The 22416-nt window shown below is 34.3% G+C and overlaps 1 protein-coding gene across 1 annotated transcript in view; it reads right to left on the reverse strand.

Annotated features, from left to right (window-relative positions):
* Positions 1-22416, reverse strand: part of LOC111055316 (protein hsr-9) — a 41172-nt gene that overhangs the window by 2335 nt on the left and 16421 nt on the right. Inside the window, exons 5-16 of the mRNA XM_039429399.1 lie at positions 21226-21336; positions 20215-20331; positions 18390-18503; positions 14097-14207; positions 10306-10434; positions 9630-9743; positions 8931-9059; positions 7117-7218; positions 5854-5967; positions 5469-5570; positions 2668-2823; positions 1349-1648 (exon numbers count right to left, since the gene is read on the reverse strand). Of these exons, the coding sequence (XP_039285333.1) occupies positions 1349-1648; positions 2668-2823; positions 5469-5570; positions 5854-5967; positions 7117-7218; positions 8931-9059; positions 9630-9743; positions 10306-10434; positions 14097-14207; positions 18390-18503; positions 20215-20331; positions 21226-21336 (1599 nt within the window). The remainder of the gene's footprint in view (positions 1-1348; positions 1649-2667; positions 2824-5468; positions 5571-5853; positions 5968-7116; positions 7219-8930; positions 9060-9629; positions 9744-10305; positions 10435-14096; positions 14208-18389; positions 18504-20214; positions 20332-21225; positions 21337-22416) is intronic.

Here is a 22416-nt window from a genome sequence, read left to right on the forward strand (position 1 = left end):
GTTCCAGTTCCAATCAAAAATTGTTACATCACGTGACTAGTGCAAAATGTTCCCATGGAACGCCATTTCAAAATCGTTGGATCAAGCTTTTGGCGCGCACATATAAGGTTGATTTACACTAAAATGTGTCGTTTACTAGCTGCGTGAATGAAGAAAGGCTGTTTTACAAACTTACCATCTAGAAAAGTGTGCATTTCTTTTATTCCATTACTCTCAAATTTTCTATAGAGAAAAATTCATTTAATGAATGGTTATCAAACATCATATTGTTGGTTATGTATTCTATAGCTATGCTATGGTAAACAAACAAACTATCAGCGCATGTGCAGAGAAGCAAGCAGACTACAATAATCGACCAATGAGAGCTCAGATAGTTGGAACTGTACCAGGTCGGACAATTTACCACGCTTCGACTGTGGGGCAGGATTTTGGAACTGGAACTGGTTTCTGGTACAGAATCTGTCAAAACTCTTCCCATGGAACGCGGAACTTTTTACCTGGTAAATTGTGAATCGGGCAATGTACCACATTCCATGTACACAGAATGGGCTCATTGTTGCAGCATTCAAGTTGAGAATGTGTGCTGCAATTTAAAATCGCGAGTTGTGACCTCAGATCTGTGATACTGTTTTGTTAATCAAAAACCCAAGACCGATTGAAATTGATCGTCAGTTGTGCGAAGTGTACGGAAACGACGTTAAGAATGAAAGTTCGGTCCCGAGATTGTGTATGTAGTTCAAAAATGGCCGCACTAGCGTTCATGACAAGGAGGATCGAGCGTTGTCACAGATGAGTTGGTTGCCAAAGTCGATCAGAAAATTCGGGAAAATCGCCGTTAATAAGTCCACACCTTGATCCAAGTGACTCTCACTTGTTGCCAAGTCAATCTGTTTGTTGAAAATGTAGAAAAATAGTATTTTTTCTGCTGTATATAATAAACTTATTGTCTCATTCAATCTTTTTATTTTATTTCAAAACGTTTGTTACTTTCTGAATAGCCCTCGTATAATGAAGGGAAGAATTGACTTGCAGACGTGGTACGTGATAGGAAATTCACGAATGACGCATCATCACGTCTGATTAACTTGAAATTTTGCATATAGATTCTAAATTTACCGTGTATGGCTAAAGGCCTATTTTTAATTTTTCAAAGTTTCAGTGGGTCAGGTTTTCAGTTTTTAATTAGAGCCGGGTTACCTGCTAGTAGTAAATGAATAGTGAGAGTTATGTGGAAGATGGTGGAGAAATTAAACTCTTAAAGATACAAAAGAGGGATTTTGACAATAATTTATTCAAAGTGAACAAGTGAAAACTATTAAGAGCAGTTAAGAAAATATCATGAACTTGCCTCTTTCCGATTTTTGAGAAAGTCTTCAATGAGGTTTTCGCAGTAAATATCTTCTTCGTCGACCCAGGAATTGTGATGGGATGACCATCCTTTCCATTTCACCAGATACTCCGTTTTGGCGTTCCGCTTCGTCCTGGCATCCACAATGGCTTCCACTTCGTACTCACTGCCATCACAGCTACTGTCACTGCTCTCTTCTTCACCATCGTCCTTATTTTTCTCTTCCTTCTTCTCTTCCACCTCATCCTTCTTTTTCTTTTCAGTCTGCTTCTTCTTTTCTTTGTCATCTTTGGTATTATCCTGCAAAATATTACTCAACTATAGTTTCAAAAAAATACTCTAGTATTCTAATCACAAAAATATAATTTTATCAATAGTTTCTAGATAAATTCCAAGTACTGTTTGATATAAACTGTATTATAGGAATATAATAATTTGAAATGAACTATTTAAGAAACTCATAAACTGAGAGTTTTAAAAGATGCATTAGTATTTTAGCCACAAAAATAAAATTTTATTAATAGTTTCAAGATTTATTTCAAGTAGTGTTTGGTATCAAATAATGAATAAATATTAAAAATGATTCGAAATGAACTATTTAAGAAATTCATAAACCGAAATACGTCTTTTCAAGGTTCAAATGACTATAATTTTCCATAATTTCCAATGCCTAGATCAAAGACCAAGCATTCCTTGATAGATCCAGTCGTAAGCACACAAAAACTAATAGTCTAGTATTTAGTAGTAAACTATACTAAAAACACTAGGAGTCATACTTGGACTGATTTTCACAAAATACGAATGAACTACGGAGGTATCAATAGTATAGGTTAATGCTAGCTTTAGAACCGCGAAATTATTCCTATACAAGATTTTCAGGTGAATGCGTTTTGAAAAAAATGTCTAGTTGAAGTAGCCAACTCAACACTTGCAAGTCAATCAGTAATTTTCTACTCATATTAAATATGAGTTTATTTAACACATTTTCTTTGAGTAAACAAGAAATTGAAAGGAATATAAGAGAAGCCCCACTACTTCTAAACTCACGGTATTCTGAACAATTTTCAATAATTAGTTGGAAATATTATTCTAAATAGTATTCTCAGTTGAATTTTTATAAATTCCAAGAAAGTTGTTTTTCTAAATTCCCCTTTCAATTTCTCAAAACTGACTAGCCAGTTCATTGCTTCCATCTTTTATAATTTTTAAGAACGTTATCAACAAATATTCAAATAATCAAGAAAAATGTCGAATCGAACAAGTAAGAATTACTAAGGTTTTACTTTATATATATCGTATTTTCACTGTGAATCACTTACTGGCTCTTGATTCTTTAAAAACTCGTCGATGAGCTTTTTGCAGTTCAAGTTGGATTCCTTTTCCCAAGTGTCATCATTTGAGCCCCAGCCTTTCCAGTGCACAAGATATTCGGTTTCACCTTTTCTGGTTTTTCTCATTTTCACAATTCTATCTACCTGTCGATAACAATGGAAAATGAAATAAAATCTTGGAAACATATTATAAGAACAATAATTTGGTATTAGATAATATTAAAATAGATTAAATTTCATAAAAGTAAAATCATAGCCCTATTTTGGAATTTTCTGGGAGTAAAATAGTACAGAGTATCCTTAGTTTTTCTCTCCCGATCAGAGCGTTCTAGTAATAGTTATTTGTATATCGACTTTTTCTCCCTGTGGGAAAAAGTTTGAAGCCCGAGGCGAAGCCGAGGGCAACAATTTTCCTGAGGGCGAAAACGTATTTTTCGCTGGTGATGTAAACAACCTTTTTCTCCATCTACATTTTTTTATAGAAACTGCAAATAATATTATTTTAATAACTTACGTATTGGTGACAATGTTTCCTAACAACATAACCTAAAATCTGAAACCTAAAAACCGGTCGTCTGATTGGCACTGCCGATTGCGCTATCGGCAACAGTTGCAACAATTATATCAGCTGGGCGTCTACCAAAAATGGCTGACTCCAGATCACGCGGTTCAGATTTGAATTGCAGATCAAAAATATTTGTTGGCTGGTATTTTGGATAGAATAAAACATTTTTAAAATTGTATAAATTTTTATCGTCTACTAATATTAAGAATATATCATACAAACATATATTTCATGAGTTGATCAAATTTCTGGTTGTGGTATTGAATTCAGTTGACTCAATGACAGACACCTCTATTATGCTTTCTCATCTGAGCTTAAACCTTCTAACCTATTACAATGTAAGTTTTAAAATATAGATGCTTCCCATGTTATTTAAATGGAGTACCTTTTACTCCCTAGGGAGTTTTTCTGTTTTTTACTACCAAGAGCGAAAAAGTGATACTTTAGTATTATGTTTCAGAGAGTAAAGTAAGTACTTTAGACAGTAGGTGGAGGAAAAAATAATAAGTGAATCAAACATGTTGTGGTGATCCTGTCTCTCTCCTCTTGCCGTTGGCGCTCTTTTTCCCTCTGCTCCTCTCTGTCCCTTTCTCTCTCCTCTGTCCCTTTCTCTCTCCTCTTGCCGTTTGCGTTCACTTTCCCTCCGTTCCTCTTGGTCTCTTTTCAGCTTTTCCTCATCTCTTTTCAGCCTTTCCTCGAACATGAACAATATTTGATCGGATGTGTTCATGGTGCTGTTTGCCAGTGCCACTGACAGGATTCCACGAGTATCATCGACTGATATTTCTTTTCCTGTTGCAGGTGTTGGAGGGGTGGCGCGCGGAGATGAAGTAGCAGGCACGTCCTGGAGCTCTATCTGGGTGGACGAATGCTGTTTCAGATTCTCCGAACTGAATCCGACTGAGCCCACACTGCCGGGATCTCGATCTCGTGGATTTCCTACTCCATCATCATCATGGCTAGGAGTGGTCGGCGGGACTGACGCATTGGGCATCACGGCATCTCTGGCGACGGGCTCCGAATGATGTACGTCCGGATAGGAGACGAACGAGTTCGGGTTGGTGTCATCCATGGTGAACTCGCGAGGATGATACAATGTGCGCGGAGAAATTGATTCAATTGTAGTGTATGAAATTGTTGATCAGAACAAGTGCAAATTGGAATAAGTGATTGTGACAAGTGAACAAAAATTATAGTTGCAAGTTGATGTGTGAACAAATACAGGTATGAGAATAGACATTTATCACTAACATAGAATCTAGCACAATTACTAACACTAATAGAAGGAATGACCTTTGAATTGATCTTTATGATAATTATTTTCAAGCCCTAGAAACACTGAAGTATCTTCAAGTTCGTTTTTTCCCTCAAATTTTATTGAATGACTGACTTTTATTATTGAATGATCGTGTGTGACACGTTTTTTATTTACTCTTGATTGTTCAAGATAATACTTTTGACTCATGAAGGTTATAATAACACAGTTTATAACCGGGATTGAAATATTTTACAATAGTAAAGTTCCCAAAAATTTTCCCTATCTTTGTTGCTGTAATATACAGAACAACAATATCTCTGCAATCGATCAGTGGCCTCTTCAAAGCTCTGAGTTGGGCGCCATGTGTGGTGATCCTGTCTCGCGCTGAAGTGTCATGTGTGGCGGACCTAGCTCCAGGGAGGGCATGGACCACACAAAAAATAGATAATTTTAAGATCGCTCTATAGCACAATATTATTGGAACACTCCAATCCTACATCTGGGATAAACTACAGATTTCTCAACCAATTAAATAAATTCTCAGGTCTGATATTACACAGAGGGGCATATATTCATGTACCCGTAAAAGTGAGCACTATCATAAAATTATCTATTTTTTGTGTGGTCCATGCCCTCCCTGGAGCTAGGTAGGTCCGCCACACATGATACTTCAGCGCGAGACAGGATCACCACAATGTATACTTACTTTTCTCTTAGAGCTACTACAATAATTATTAAAAACAATAAAAAAGGGCACTTGGCTGTTCAAATATGTATAATATGATGGAGAATGTAGTCAAGATGAGACCTCACCAACTCTCAACTCATGGGAGCATCAAAAATGTCGAATTATTTAGAATTTGAACAAATTCTACTTTAATAATGTATCGCTGTACTCGTTTTGAAAATAATCATTCAAAAAGAAAACAAAATTTAGTTTGAATAAAAACAATTGGCAACATTTACCTCATACTCTATGTCCTCTTCCTCGTTTTCATCTGAATCTTCATGCTCTTTCTCTGAAGTACTTTTCCCTGTCTTCTGCTTTTTTGACAGGTGGGGTTTTCCCTAAAAAAAAATTCTAGTGAAAATACGATCTATAGAAGGAGTAAAGTACAGTTTTAAGAAGAGTAAGGCTCAACACACACTTACGCGACTCAGGTCGAAGAGAGACTCGACTCTAGTCGAGAGCATGTGTTTTCAAATGGTGACGTCGTGGAGACTAGAATCGACTGGCCTGAGTGTCACCATTTGAAAACACATGCTCTCGACTAGTGGCGTAAATGTGAGTTGAGCCTAAGTAGTATGAGTATAATTATTTAAACAGCATTATTTTATATTAGTAAGATACCTTCTTATTTTTCTTTTCCTCTTTCCGATTTTCTTCTTCGTCCGATTTGTTCAGCTCGTCGCTATCGTTCTCAACATAAGCCCTTTTCAATCCTTTCCGAGGAGACTTACGTTCCTGCAATCGTTACAATCAGATTTCAATGGTTTGTAATATATTTGTCCGGATAAAGTTAATGAAGAAGAAAGAAAGAAGAAACTTTATTTCGCCAAAATACAAAATACAGAATCACTAGAAAATATTTTCAATAATTGAAATATACATAAATAATAGAGATTAAAGATAAATTTATATATTTAAGATAATTTTAAAGATATATAAAAAGATACCACAGCTAGCGCACAAGTCTGACTTTGCTGGCTGTGCCAAAACATTGAGATTTATTATAATTTACATTTATGTTATATATCTTGTATTTTATCGAAATAAATATTCTTATAATTCTATTCTAAATATTCTAATTGAAAATTACTACAGATGGGGTGGAGCAATAGCGAATAAAGGCGGATTCCCACAAATCAGTACCACTGAAGATGTACGATATAGTGAGAATATTATTCCCATAACTTCTAATAGGACTTTTCATACTCGCTCGACCGGACTGAGTGAGAATAATTCCATTATAAATTCGACTTGAAAATTTTCAAAGCATATCGAATATGGTACAATTCGTCAACTCTCCTTTTGTAGAGATCGATGCAGAAGATTTTGCAGCTTGTGTTGTAAAACATTTTGGTGGAGATCAGGCTTCAGTTGAAATGGAATTTGTGGATTTTTAAAATGATCTTGTCTCTCAGATCACTTTCTACAACTGGAAATATTTGGCCTCAAGTCCCCAAAGAAAAATATCCAATTATTATTCAAGTTGCATTGAGGTTGAAAGCTATGCTCAGCTCTACCTACTTGTGTAAATAATCTTTTTCAAGTATGAAATTCATAAAAAATCGATATAGGGACATGTTTTAGACAACTGCATCAGAATGGCGGCTACAACGTCAAGAAAATACTTGATCGCCAAAAAGAGTTCCACTGCTCTCATTGAAATGCACATTTCAACTTTTGTTATACTTTTTGCTATGAGATAAGTAGATTTCAACACTAGAAGTGTATTTTTATAGGCGATACTTTCTTTATTCTAATATTCCTTGGTAGCTCACTAGAAGATTTTATAAATGCTATTCTAGCTCACAGGCTCATAAGTTTGGCGACCACTGATCTAAACTATCTAGAATGATCACTACTCAATATAAAAAGAACAAGATTTACCTCTACTTCCTCCTCATCTTCGTCACTATCTTTCTTGACAGCTCCTTTCCCCTTTCCTTTGTCATTTTTAGATTTTTTCGGTGATTTGGACTTGGAATTTTTCTGAAAATAATGGATTTCAGCTGAAAAATATTCTAGAGGAGCAAAGGAAGGTATTACAACTTATGAATAAGGTCCAGTAAATTATCCACTATCCAACCTTCGTTCATCAGACCCTTCCAAAGTAGAGGTGCAAATCTATTTCATCTTGAACCTATTCTGTATAGGTTACTATAGTAACCTAGTAAGTCCACATTATAATGGCAGTGGAGAAAGATAAAACAGCGTTGCCGATTCTCTACCTTGCCACTGCCTTCTAGAGAGGATAGCTAACAACAATATTTTTATAGCTGATACCGGTATATCTGATGAAATATTAACTGCTTATTCTTGTTTAAAATATCAATTACATTTTATTCATCAATAATATCTATTTTTCAATGATTAAGGCTCTGAAAAAATTTGATCACCTTGCCATGTGTGTTGAGTAGTGTTAGAAATAAGAACATTCTATTCAGTAATAACAAGTTAATAATATTAATAGTTTCGAATAAGCATACAGTACTGAATTTCAATGATGCTTGATGAGTAATATTTCTATAAATAAAAATGAATTTTCAACGTCACTATTCAACATCATTACTCAACATGTCAATGTGAATTTTCAACGTTATCAGAATCATTCACATGTCAGTTACCTTCCCGCGGTTGTCGAAACATTCTAAGCTGAAGAATATATTTTTTATATTGAAATCAATAGTACCCTCTTTATACTTTTTTATTCAAACACAACTAATTGAAGAGACTTGAAATGTTGTCAAAATCCACTTTATTCAAATAAAAATTAATATTTTACAGGAACATGCTTTCGTGTGTGCTCACACATCATCAGCTGTAAGTTACAGTACAGTTGGGAAGTAGAACGTTTCCAACCTAACAGAAAGAAAAACAGTTGCAACCTAACAAAAAGAAAGTTAGGTTGGAAACGTTCTACTTCCCAACTGTACTGTAACTTACACCTGATGATGTGTGAGCACACACGAAAGCATGCTCCTGTATTTAAATAAAGTGGATTTTTGACAACATTTCAAGCCTCTTCAATTATGGAAAATCTCCATAACATCAATATTCACACTACAAACTTAATCAAACACAACTAGTTTCAGCACTCATGCCATTTTCAAATATCAAAGTCAAAGAATATACATTTTCGAATCAGGAACAGCTTTTTAGTTGACAAAATGCCAAGGTGGAGCTCTGCATGTAGATAAATAGATGAAGGCCTTTATAGATTAACGCTTTAAACATTACAAGCGGTTTGGACAAAGTCCGTACTGTCAGTGCCGTACCGTACAATGCCTCCTGTTACGGCTTCCAATAGCCAAATTGTCAGCCACCGGGTAATTATGAAAATTATAACAGTCGAAATACGACATTTATTTATACACAAGAAATCAGTATGGAAACAGCTGGCATGTATGATCAGAACTGGTTCTTTTACAAGGTTAATACATAAGTGAATACATATTGTCATTGTCTTCTACTAGACAGCCATTGACAGTGTTTGAGTCTAAAAATGGACAATGGTTTCACCTCGAAATTAATCATTTATTCAGTGTGATGAATACTGAAAAACCACAGCTTGTTTCAAGCCACCAGGCTTAGGTATAGAGCTTACATTGTGTAAACTACATTTTGAACATTTTTGTAGACGAGAGATAATACTACCAATTGGATTGTAATATTACAAACAATAATTAACATTAATTTATTACCTTGGTTATCGGTTCATCATCAGAGCTGTTTTCCTCTTCCTTCTCTTCCTCCTCCTCATCTTTCTCTTCCTCACTGTCACTTTTTTTCGATGATCGGGGCCCCGACCTTCGTTTAGTTTTGCTGGGTGCCTGTAACCAATAATTATTAGCCTAATAGTTATAGTTCAATCAATCAATCATAATTGAATGCTATAGAGAAAGACTCTGATTGAAGTAACACGATTCTTTTCTAGCACGTTTCTAGATGTTTTTTCATTTTTGTTTACCCGTTATTCATTTTTGATAAAATTGAATTATATTTTTATTCACACAACACAATAAATATCCAGAAAAATATAAAAATATGATTCCTATATAAATATAAATGTTTCCTTTGCTGTATCTTGGACATACTTTGATTGAAGGACCGCCCCATCCTTGCTCAACTGAGATTGGGCTACTCTGTGATTGTGAGCAGTTACATGTCCAGAATCACTGATGGTGTGCGTCATATATGTCCCGACTGTGGCAGCGGTCCCCACAGCAAGGAGCATCTTTTCAGCTGCCCCTCGAAACAGACAATATTGACAGCTGCCAGCCTCTGGACCGACCCCTGGGCCCGCTTCCTGGGCCTTGAGACGGAGGAGGAGTGAAACAACGGGGTTCCCGAAGTTGCTACAACAACTGAACTAAATAATAGTTATTGTCAACACGATTTACCTCGTCTTTATCCTCACTGTCACAATCTTCGTCGCTTTCTTGCTCAGCAGCTTTTTTCCCTCTTCCTGTACCATTTTTCGATGTTTTAGGTGTTTTGGACATGGATGGTTTTTTCTGAAAATAATGAATTAGAATCATAGTTGAAATATATTCTATAGACTACAGAGGAGTAAGTACAATGAAGTCTTTTCTGAAAATAATGAATTGTAGTAGAACATATTATTCTAAATAGGAGTGAAGATATGTTTTATATAAGAAATATTGATGAAACAAGTTAGATGGAATCTCGATTATCCGACATTTGTTTAAATTAACCTTTCAAAAAGCAGGTGAAGATTAATTTCTGTGCGTTACTTTTGAAAAGAAATGGTTGCAAACTGGTTCTTTTACATGGTTAATACATAAGTGAAAACATATTGTCATTGTCTTTCTTCTACGAGATAGCCATTAGCAGTGTTTGAGATTAATTGGAATTTACAATGCTTTCAACTCGAAATTCATCGCTTATTCAGTGTGATGAATACTGAAAAACCACAGCTTGTTTCAACCCACAGGCTTAGGTATAGAGCTTTCATTGCATAAACTACATTTTGAACGTTTTTGTAGACGAGAGATAATAACTCAACGATCTACCAATTGGATTGTAATAGTACAAACAATAATTAACATTTCTTACCTTGGTTATCGGTTCATCATCAGAGCTGTTTTCCTCTTTCTTCTCTTCTTCCTCCTCATCTTTCTCTTCCTCACTGTCACTTTTTTTCGATGATCGGGGCCCCGACCTTCGTTTAGTTTTGCTGGGTGCCTGTAACCAATAATTATTAGCCTAATAGTTATAGTTCAATCAATCAATCATAATCAAATGCTATAGAGAGAGACTCTGATTGAAGTAACACGATTCTTTTCTAGCACGTTTCTAGATGTTTTTTCATTTTTGTTTACCCGTTATTCATTTTTGATAAAATTGAATTCTATTTTTATTCACACAACACAATAAATATCCAGAAAAATATAAAAATATGATTCCTATATAAATATACAGGGTGATTCATAATTATGGTAAAATAATTTAATACGTGACAGTAGAGGTAAAAATAAGAAAAAAGTTCATATAAACATATATCCATAAACGCTTCATTAGCGAGCTATACAGAGTGAAAGATTTCGCCCGGAATTCAGTTCCTCTGGTGAAATACACCGATGCTGAATTGTTTGGCGACTAGTTTTTGAGAAACTTATGCTGGATTCATATGGAAAAATATCTGAAAAATTGAATAAAACTAGTCTGGAAGCTGTAGTGTGAGTAGTTTTTGAGAAAAAAGTTGAAATGTGCAAAAAATCTAAGTAGAAAAACACAGACTTCTACGTTTGATGCCCAATAACTTTCTTTAATGACCAGTAAACAAATAATTCCTCGCAATAAAAATTGTAGAGAATTTAATTCTGAAAAGAATGATGTAAGCTGTGTAAACTAAATTCAAATAAAAGTTGGATAAAATGTATTCTCATGTAGTACATTACACCACAAAAATTTGCTGTTTTATGAGGAGAGAACTAATAACTCATAAGTTGTAGCTGATTGCAAATAAAATATTCGGTTTTTTATGAAAAGTTTTTTTTATATGATCAATCAATCAATCAATCAAATTTTATTCACAATTTCAAAAAAACAATTTAGGGTCCTGCCAAACCTGTAGGTTTTTCGGCGGGTGCCCAATCACAAAAACAATATTAAGAACATAATTAGGTAAGTTTACTAGGAATTTTTATGACATTCGAAGTTCAAAATAAATAAAAAAAAGACAATATGTAATGTAATAAAAACAAGAAAGTATAAACTAAAAAATAACTTTACAAAGTTTGTTGAATAAGAAAAATCAACTGAAAAGTATGAAAAAGAAGAAGAAAAATAGAAAGAAGGATTGTTTCACACTATCTTGATAAAACATTTCATCGCTGAGGCAGGCGGCAGTGTCAACAATGAGAAAAATAGAATTTCAGCCAGCCAGAACTTAGGAATAATATAAAAACTCGCTGGTAATTGTGCAGCCAAATAATAGTAACAATAATAATAATATATATTATAGATAATCTAAGTATATAATAAATTATAAGTTTAGTGTGTTCGCATTAATATTAAGATACATCATTATGTCCTTTTTAGTGTAGTCTCGAATATTTTGGGGAAGTCTATTGAATAAGTAGGGAAGAACATAGTGGAGGGATCTTTTGCCGTATACATTATTGAATCTGGGGACTAGGAATATTAATGGAAATCTCAAGTTGTAAGGTGCGGCAGGAGCAAGAAATCTATACTGAAAATTACATTTAAAAAGTGTTATAGTTTGTAAAAGTAAAAATTTCTGGGTGATAGGGTATGGTAAAATATATAGATGTTTTGTAGGTTGTTTGGATCAATATTCAAGACAGGGATTCTGGTTGTTATACAGTTTAATGTTCTCAGTTGGATTCGCTCTATACTTTTTAAAAGATAATTTGCTGCACTTCCCCATGTTTCAATTCCATATCTAACAATAGGTTCCATCAGTGACTTATAAATTAGATACAAGCAGTCGGGAGTGATGTTTCTATGCAGATAATAAATTTTTGCATTTAGCGCTTGAAGTCTTTTTGCAATGTGATCGATATGAGGATTCCATCTCAGGCTACAATCAATTATAATACCAAGATAACGGGTGCTATTCACTAGATCTAGAGGCGGACATTTGCAAGTTAGAAAAGCATTTGAATAAAGGCAATGGCAGTCATGACTTGATACTGTTGGTATTTCATTGCATCTCAGATGGGGAGACTTGAAGTGCATTAATACAGTTTTTTTTCTATTAACAATTAGATTTCTGTCGTGGGACCATCTTAGGATTCTGTTATAATCCAGTTGGATCAATTGCTGGGCTGTTTTCAAATCTCTATGTCCAACTATCAGAACAGTATCATCTGCATACATTAGTACTTCTCCATGACTAATTACACTGGAAATTGAGTTTACATAGATGTTATATAAAATCGGGCCTAAAATACTTCCTTGTGGTACACCAAAATCATCATTTTTGTGTAATCCACTGTGATTGCCACCCAGGTTGACCATGAAATATCTATCAGTCAGATAGCTCTTGAATAACTTCAATACATTGCCAGTAATTCCTATATTTGATAATTCTCGCAGTAATATCTTGTGATCAAGGGTATCAAAAGCTTTAGAATAATCGATAAATAGTGCAAGAACATGATATCTGTCGTTTAGCAGATTGTTTATTTTATTAGTAAAATTTACGAGAAGGGACTCAGTGCTTTTTCCTTTTTGAAACCCATATTGAGAGTTGGAAAGAATATTATTTTGAAGAAGGTATTTATTTAAGTGTGTGAATAAATATTTTCAAAAATTTTCTCGGGTACTGACAATTTAGATATAGGTCTGAAATTGTTAAAGTTATCACGAGCACCAGATTTATAAATTGGTTTAACTATAGAAATCTTCATTGAGTCAGGAAAAATTCCTTTTGAGATAGATAAGTTGATCAAGTGACATAGAGGAATATAGAGATAGTCGTCAAGGATATGAAAATCCAAAACTCCCACACCATCAAAACCAGGTGATTTATTTTTATCCATATTATTTACTATTTGTTCAATGTCTTGAACAGTAGCTTTTCTGAGATAGAAATTTACATTAGGTGGGAGCGCGACAGAGTCAACGAGAATCAGTGGACATAAAAGTAGCATATCTAAATCACATTAAACTTATACCAAAAGACTAGTAGATCATGCCATTAAAACTGGGAGGAAGCTCGAACAGAAGTAGATGATCTCCTATGATTCCTGCCCAAATGTTTACTGAAAACTGATGTTGTGGAAGAGTAGGATTGATGGTATGAGGATTCTCAGCTGCCCAAATATGTTGGTTGTGGACGTTAACGATAGCTGTTCTTGTAAAGTGTGCCTCGTCGGTACATAAAACGGTTGTTAAAAAGTTTGGGTAAACAAGTTTTTACTAAAAACCATCGGCAAATACCAGCACGGGGAACAAATTCAAATTCTGTCGTAAATTTGTCAAATTATTCCACTTCTAAGGAGAGCTGACAGGAGTACTCAGTGAACCTCATAATATAAATTTTACAATATTATGTTGAATCCATTCTCCACCATTAGCAAGTGAAACTACATAATTTTACAGTTTATAGAACTTTGGTGAAGCTAGATAATTTTCCAAGTCAAGAACTTTAGTTTTGTGATCTATCATTAACCAATCTAATTATAAACAAATACAATGGGCAGTTTCATATAAAATGTATAGCCTTAATTTTTCTCTTCTGCACCGTTTACATTTTCTCAACGCAAACAAGAATCAGTCAGCATGAGATCAAATAGGTTCAGATGAAAACCATCGGGATTTACTAAATTAAATGAGAACTCACTTAACTAGATCGGGGCTTACAAACTAACATTTACCTCCACTTCCTCCTCACTCTGTTCGTCTTCGTCACTTTCTTTCTCGGCAGCTCTTTTCTTCCCTTTGCCATTTTTCAATGTTTCAGGTGTTTTAGATATGGACGGTTTCTTCTGAAAATAATGAATCCTAGTAAGAAATATTTCATATAAAAGTGAATAAATGTCTGAAGGTGCATTTTCGTTTGTGCGTAAACTTCCGCAGTCGACGACGACAAGCATTGTTGACATTCTTACTGTCCAAATTTCAAGGGTGCTTAAACAGCTGATCGAATATCTTTTCATTTGTATTTATTATTCAAGAATCAAATATTTCTAATGATATCAACATATTGCCATTTTAAAGTATAAACTCAACCTCCCCCATTAAAACATAATTGAACATAATCTTTTAGACAAATTGAAATCTACCCAATCTGAGATTCTCACCATGTCGTGGTCGATGACGGCATTTACGCACAAACGAAGACCCAGCTTTACATAAGTCATGTCAAGAAACAAATTCAATAGATTATTGATCATCTTACCCTTCCAAAGTGAAAGTGTACATTGATTGCAGTCCGCCTCTTCTGATTATTATTTGAATTTTGGTTCTAAATTGAATAGAATATCTTGATTAGCCTCAATAGTACATCACAATTTAATTGACATATAGGCCAGTCAACACTACAATACTGTCAATAAAACACTGGAGAATTCTCTATTTATCTATTTCTTGGTATCTTTTTATCTTTCATTTTCGCTTTCTTCCCAAATATGCTCTTTTATATTTAAAAATATACATTATTTTTTATCTATTTCAAAATCCATTGGATATAATTTTTCTTCATATATTCTTTGACAGATTAGAAGGGATTATCTACAAGAAATATTTCTAACTCATTTCTAAATCTTTTGTAATTGAGTTGTCTTCTTTCAATGGGCAGTCTATTCATAATTTTTATCTGTCTTGTGGAGTCTGCTTCTTGTTACATTCAAAGATTGACTATCTCGTGTATTACGTGTATGTAGCACTTCTCATCTCCATTTTATCGGAATAATTTCTGAGCCTTATTATTTGTACTATTGGAAGCAGATCTACTTTCAAGCCCAAATGTGATTGTTGTTGTTTCATCTGCATTAGCATTCAACCAAGTTTGAACTACCTTCAAATTAGATTCAGAGTGCCACAGCCTGAGTGTCATCTGCAAGCCTATTGAGAACTGCGGTGTCATCTGCAAAGAAGACTATTTTCGATGGGACATTGATGCTCAAATCGTCAATCATAATAAGAAAGAGCAATGGACCCAGGACCGAGCCCTGAGGTACTCCACACTTGACAGACAAAGTACCCGAGCTTTTACCATCCACACATACAATACAATATTTTACCGAATTGGCTCTATATAAAAATTAACATTTAGAATCACCGTTGAAGTTGACAAAATGCCAAGAAGATGGATCTCTTTATCTACCGGATAATACTACCTGTTAAGGCTTATAATAGTCTTTAAATAGTAAAACAATAGCCTGAAATTCACCAGCTTTTCAGTTTTGGTTCAAGATAATAAAAATATATAATTCAATAATGATCAACCAATTACAAATTACAATAGTGAAAAGTAAATTCGTATGGTTTTTGTTGTGGAGTCCCTTGCGGAAAGGTCTCAACTCACCAAAATATATAGGCTAATTTAAGCCGTAAATAGACCTTACGACTGTCATACTTCAGCAGGGACACGTGTCCATCCTATAACACGGGAATGACCTGGCTAAAAACTGTTCATATTTGGGTTTGAACCCGGGACGTCTAGACTGTTACGCAAGCATTATATTCACTACACCACGATACAATAGTAACGAATAATTAAATAAGACGTTCTTTACCTTGGATGGTGGTTCATCTTCAGAGTCGTCTTCTTCTCTCTCTTCTTTTTCTTCTTCTGCTGTATCTTGGACATACTTTGATTGAAGGACCGCCCCATCCTTGCTCAACTGAGATTGGGCTACTCTGTGATTGTGAGCAGTTACATGTCCAGAATCACTGATGGTGTGCGTCATATATGTCCCGACTGTGGCAGCGGTCCCCACAGCAAGGAGCATCTTTTCAGCTGCCCCTCGAAACAGACAATATTGACAGCTGCCAGCCTCTGGACCGACCCCTGGGCCCGCTTCCTGGGCCTTGAGACGGAGGAGGAGTGAAACAACGGGGTTCCCGAAGTTGCTACAACAACTGAACTAAATAATAGTTATTGTCAACACGATTTACCTCGTCTTTATCCTCACTGTCACAATCTTCGTCGCTTTCTTGCTCGGCAGCTTTTTCATCCTCACTGTCACTTTTTTTCGATGATCGGGGCCCCGATCTTCGTTTAGTTTTGCTGGGTGCCTGTAACCAATAATTATTAATAGTTATAGTTCAATCAATCAATCAATCAATCATAATTAAAAGTTATAGAGGAAGACTCTGACTGAAGTAATGATTCTTTTCTAGATGTTTTTCATATTTGCTCACCCGTTATTCATTTTTGATAAAATTGAATTCTATTTTTATCTACACAACACAAAAGAAAATTAATATCAATAAAATATAAAATATGATGTTTATATAAATACATAAAATGTTTTCTTCGCTGCATCTTGGACATACTCTACAAGCTTTTGCCTCTGGATTACTTGCTATTTATAAATATACATTCCAAGATCCTCACGATTGTGAATTCCATGATCTGTAATGTTTCCAGAGGCAGATATTCTTCAACACTTTTAGAGCCGGTTTTCGAGCTCGGGATTTAGCCAAGTTCTAGACTTAAAACAGTTGGAGTCAGAAAGTTGGCTTCCGAAACGGGGCGTAGTCGTAGTTTTTATGATAATCTTCTTTTTCTCATTTGTATAATCGGAAAAGTTTTTCCTTGACGAAATGAAACATTCCTAAATAATTCAAAATAGCTGAAACTTTCCACTATTTTCTCTTATTTTATTTTGTCTTCAATTTTCTAGTTTTTCGAAATTTAATTTAAACGTGGAGATAGAGATATATTTAATTTAAACAGATAGAGGAGCATGTATATGGAAGCATAGAATCTATGGACTTCGGCTGTTAAAAAAGCCAGGTGGGTTCAAGCTGAGAAATGTTCAAATTTTGGTTCTGTCCATCTGTGTAATATATTTTATTACTTTTTCGTGATTGCTGACTAATTTATTGAATAATCAATCTATTTACCTATAATCTATATTAATAAAGGAAAGAATCGGCTTAAACATGTACGAGATAGGAAATGCACAATCATCAGGCTGAACTACTGAACTGATTTACTTGAAATTTTTTTGAGATTCATAAGTTGAATCGTAACTATAAAAGCCCAACCAAACTGGGCTTTCTCCAAGTGACTCCGTAGCTTAGTTGATAGTGAGCGCGATTGATGAATCGAAAATTTCGGGTTCGAGACGTGTCAAACCCATTTTTTTAGGAATTTTCAACTCTTGTAAAGATTATCCACGTAATTTTGAACATAAGAATTAATAATCATTTTATTTTTCTATGTTTCCTGGTCCTGGACATAAGGAGATTGCATATACAACACCAAATTTTCCCCAGTGTAAAGTACGGGTTACATGCTAGTTACAAATAAATATTGGAAGTTCTGAGGGTTCAAATTAAATTGTCTCTAGTACAAAGTTGTTCGTATCATCCAACCTTCACGCAGCTGGAAAAAATGTGTAACACAATATTATGATACATAATTTTAATAAAGAGACTGTATAGAATAGAAAGTCTTGAATCACCGTCTCATAGTTGGAAAAATATCAAGTTGAAGCAATTTATGTACCAACAATTTTATGCTTTTTGTACCGTCTAATATTTCCTGTTTAGGCAGCTAATCGCAATGATTTAAATTAACCAGAACGGCAGGTGGCCAATCAACTGAAAGTTCATTGCATGATTCAGCCATCATCATTTAAATCACCAGCTTTTCAGTTTTGGTTCAAGATAATAAAAAAATATATAATTCAATAATGATCAACCAATTACAAATTACAATAGTGAAAAGTAAATTCGTATGGTTTTTTGTTGTGGAGTCCCTTGCGGAAAGGTCTCAACTCACCAAAATATATAGGCTAATTTAAGCCGTAAATAGACCTTACGACTGTCATACTTCAGCAGGGACACGTGTCCATCCTATAACACGGGAATGACCTGGCTAAAAACTGTTCATATTTGGGTTTGAACCCGGGACGTCTAGACTGTTACGCAAGCATTATATTCACTACACCACGATACAATAGTAACGAATAATTAAATAAGACGTTCTTTACCTTGGATGGTGGTTCATCTTCAGAGTCGTCCTCTACTTCCTCTTCTTTTCCTTCCTTGACATCACCTATTTTCGATGATCGGGGCCCCGATCTTCGTTTAGTTTTGCTGGGTGCCTGTAACCAATAATTATTAATAGTTATAGTTCAATCAATCAATCAATCATAATTAAAAGTTATAGAGGAAGACTCTGACTGAAGTAATGATTCTTTTCTAGATGTTTTTCATATTTGCTCACCCGTTATTCATTTTTGATAAAATTGAATTCTATTTTTATCTACACAACACAAAAGAAAATTAATATCAATAAAATATAAAAATATGATGTTTATATAAATACATAAAATGTTTTCTTCGCTGCATCTTGGACATACTCTACAAGCTTTTGCCTCTGGATTACTTGCTATTTATAAATATACATTCCAAGATCCTCACGATTGTGAATTCCATGATCTGTAATGTTTCCAGAGGCAGATATTCTTCAACACTTTTAGAGCCGGTTTTCGAGCTCGGGATTTAGCCAAGTTCTAGACTTAAAACAGTTAAAGTCAGAAAGTTGGCTTCCGAAACGGGGCTCGCAGTTTTTATGATAATCTTCTTTTTCTCATTTGTATAATCGGAAAAGTTTTTCCTTGACGAAATGAAACATTCCTAAATAATTCAAAATAGCTGAAACTTTCCACTATTTTCTCTTATTTTATTTTGTCTTCAATTTTCTAGTTTTTCGAAATTTAATTTAAACGTGGAGATAGAGATATATTTAATTTAAACAGATAGAGGAGCATGTATATGGAAGCATAGAATCTATGGACTTCGGCTGTTAAAAAAGCCAGGTGGGTTCAAGCTGAGAAATGTTCAAATTTTGGTTCTGTCCATCTGTGTAATATATTTTATTACTTTTTCGTGATTGCTGACTAATTTATTGAATAATCAATCTATTTACCTATAATCTATATCAATAAAGGAAAGAATCGGCTTAAACATGTACGAGATAGGAAATGCACAATCATCAGTCTGAACTACTGAACTGATTTACTTGAAATTTTTTTGAGATTCATAAGTTGAATCGTAACTATAAAAGCCCAACCAAACTGGGCTTTCTCCAAGTGACTCCGTAGCTTAGTTGATAGTGAGCGCGATTGATGAATCGAAAGTTTCGGGTTCGAGACGTGTCAAACCCATTTTTTTAGGAATTTTCAACTCTTGTAAAGATTATCCACGTAATTTTGAACATAAGAATTAATAATCATTTTATTTTTCTATGTTTCCTGGTCCTGGACATAAGGAGATTGCATTATACAACACCAAATTTTCCCCAGTGTAAAGTACGGGTTACATGCTAGTTACAAATAAATATTGGAAGTTCTGAGGGTTCAAATTAAATTGTCTCTAGTACAAAGTTGTTCGTATCATCCAACCTTCACGCAGCTGGAAAAAATGTGTAACACAATATTATGATACATAATTTTAATAAAGAGACTGTATAGAATAGAAAGTCTTGAATCACCGTCTCATAGTTGGAAAAATATCAAGTTGAAGCAATTTATGTACCAACAATTTTATGCTTTTTGTACCGTCTAATATTTCCTGTTTAGGCAGCTAATCGCAATGATTTAAATTAACCAGAACGGCAGGTGGCCAATCAACTGAAAGTTCATTGCATGATTCAGCCATCATCATTTAAATCACCAGCTTTTCAGATTTAATCAAATTTTAATTATGCAAACGGCCTTATTAACTAGTTTTTATCAAATCCAAGGGAGTACAGTATAATAAAGAGAATTTTAGGGGATTTAATGAAAAAAAATTTTTAATTGATATATGTACCTTGGTTAGCGGTTCATCTTCAGAGCTGTTTTCCTCTTCATCCTCTTCTTTTTCTTCCTTGTCATCACCTTTTTTCGATGATCGAGGGCCTGGTTTTCGGTTAGTTTTGCTGGGTACCTGTAACCAATAGTTATGATATTAGTAAAGTTATAGTTTAAGTTTATAGTGAAAGATGCTCAGCGAATTAAGTTAATGTGCTAAATTAGTTAATGTGTTAAATTTCTTGGACTGGGACTTGGTTTTTTTCTCAAAATTTCATTTCTTGAGACAATTTATTAAAATTTTTATTCATATAATATAAAATATAATAGACTTCAGAAAATGCATTTATTCGTAGATTTCATCAACGCTTTATCTTGTTAGACTTCAAGAGCTATTGCCTCTGTAATGACTTCCCATCTATTAATTTTCATATTAAAATTCTCAGATTGTTAATTTCATAATTTGTAAAGTAAGCCAGAGCTATAGTGAGATTCAGTTTAAGCGGTCAGCATTGGTTATAATCAATAAGGTACAAGTCTGGTGATAGCAAACACTCAAAAGGCATACCAATGTTCAAAGTTGAGTCAGATACACACACTGGCAACAAATTCAAATTCTGTCGTAAATTTGTCAAATTATTCCACTTCTAAGGAGAGCTGACAGGAGTACTCAGTGAACCTCATAATATAAATTTTACAATATTATGTTGAATCCATTCTCCACCATTAGCAAGTGAAACTACATAATTTTACAGTTTATAGAACTTTGGTGAAGCTAGATAATTTTCCAAGTCAAGAACTTTAGTTTTGTGATCTATCATTAACCAATCTAATTATAAACAAATACAATGGGCAGTTTCATATAAAATGTATAGCCTTAATTTTTCTCTTCTGCACCGTTTACATTTTCTCAACGCAAACAAGAATCAGTCAGCATGAGATCAAATAGGTTCAGATGAAAACCATCGGGATTTACTAAATTAAATGAGAACTCACTTAACTAGATCGGGGCTTACAAACTAACATTTACCTCCACTTCCTCCTCACTCTGTTCGTCTTCGTCACTTTCTTTCTCGGCAGCTCTTTTCTTCCCTTTGCCATTTTTCAATGTTTCAGGTGTTTTAGATATGGACGGTTTCTTCTGAAAATAATGAATCCTAGTAAGAAATATTTCATATAAAAGTGAATAAATGTCTGAAGGTGCATTTTCGTTTGTGCGTAAACTTCCGCAGTCGACGACGACAAGCATTGTTGACATTCATACTGTCCAAATTTCAAGGGTGCTTAAACAGCTGATCGAATATCTTTTCATTTGTATTTATTATTCAAGAATCAAAATATTTCTAATGATATCAACATATTGCCATTTTAAAGTATAAACTCAACCTCCCCCATTAAAACATAATTGAACATAATCTTTTAGACAAATTGAAATCTACCCAATCTGAGATTCTCACCATGTCGTGGTCGATGACGGCATTTACGCACAAACGAAGACCCAGCTTTACATAAGTCATGTCAAGAAACAAATTCAATAGATTATTGATCATCTTACCCTTCCAAAGTGAAAGTGTACATTGATTGCAGTCCGCCTCTTCTGATTATTATTTGAATTTTGGTTCTAAATTGAATAGAATATCTTGATTAGCCTCAATAGTACATCACAATTTAATTGACATATAGGCCAGTCAACACTACAATACTGTCAATAAAACACTGGAGAATTCTCTATCTATTTCTTGGTATCTTTTTATCTTTCATTTTCGCTTTCTTCCCAAATATGCTCTTTTATATTTAAAAATATACATTATTTTTAATCTATTTCAAAATCCATTGGATATAATTTTTCTTCATATATTCTTTGACAGATTAGAAGGGATTATCTACAAGAAATATTTCTAACTCATTCCTAAATCTTTTGTAATTGAGTTGTCTTCTTTCAATGGGCAGTCTATTCATAATTTTGATCTGTCTTGTGGAGTCTGCTTCTTGTTACATTCAAAGATTGACTATCTCGTGTATTACGTGTATGTAGCACTTCTCATCTCCATTTTATCGGAATAATTTCTGAGCCTTATTATTTGTACTATTGGAAGCAGATCTACTTTCAAGCCCAAATGTGATTGTTGTTGTTTCATCTGCATTAGCATTCAACCAAGTTTGAACTACCTTCAAATTAGATTCAGAGTGCCACAGCCTGAGTGTCATCTGCAAGCCTATT

This window comes from Nilaparvata lugens, chromosome 5 (genome assembly GCF_014356525.2).
Source record: "Nilaparvata lugens isolate BPH chromosome 5, ASM1435652v1, whole genome shotgun sequence".
Taxonomy (NCBI): domain Eukaryota; kingdom Metazoa; phylum Arthropoda; class Insecta; order Hemiptera; family Delphacidae; genus Nilaparvata; species Nilaparvata lugens.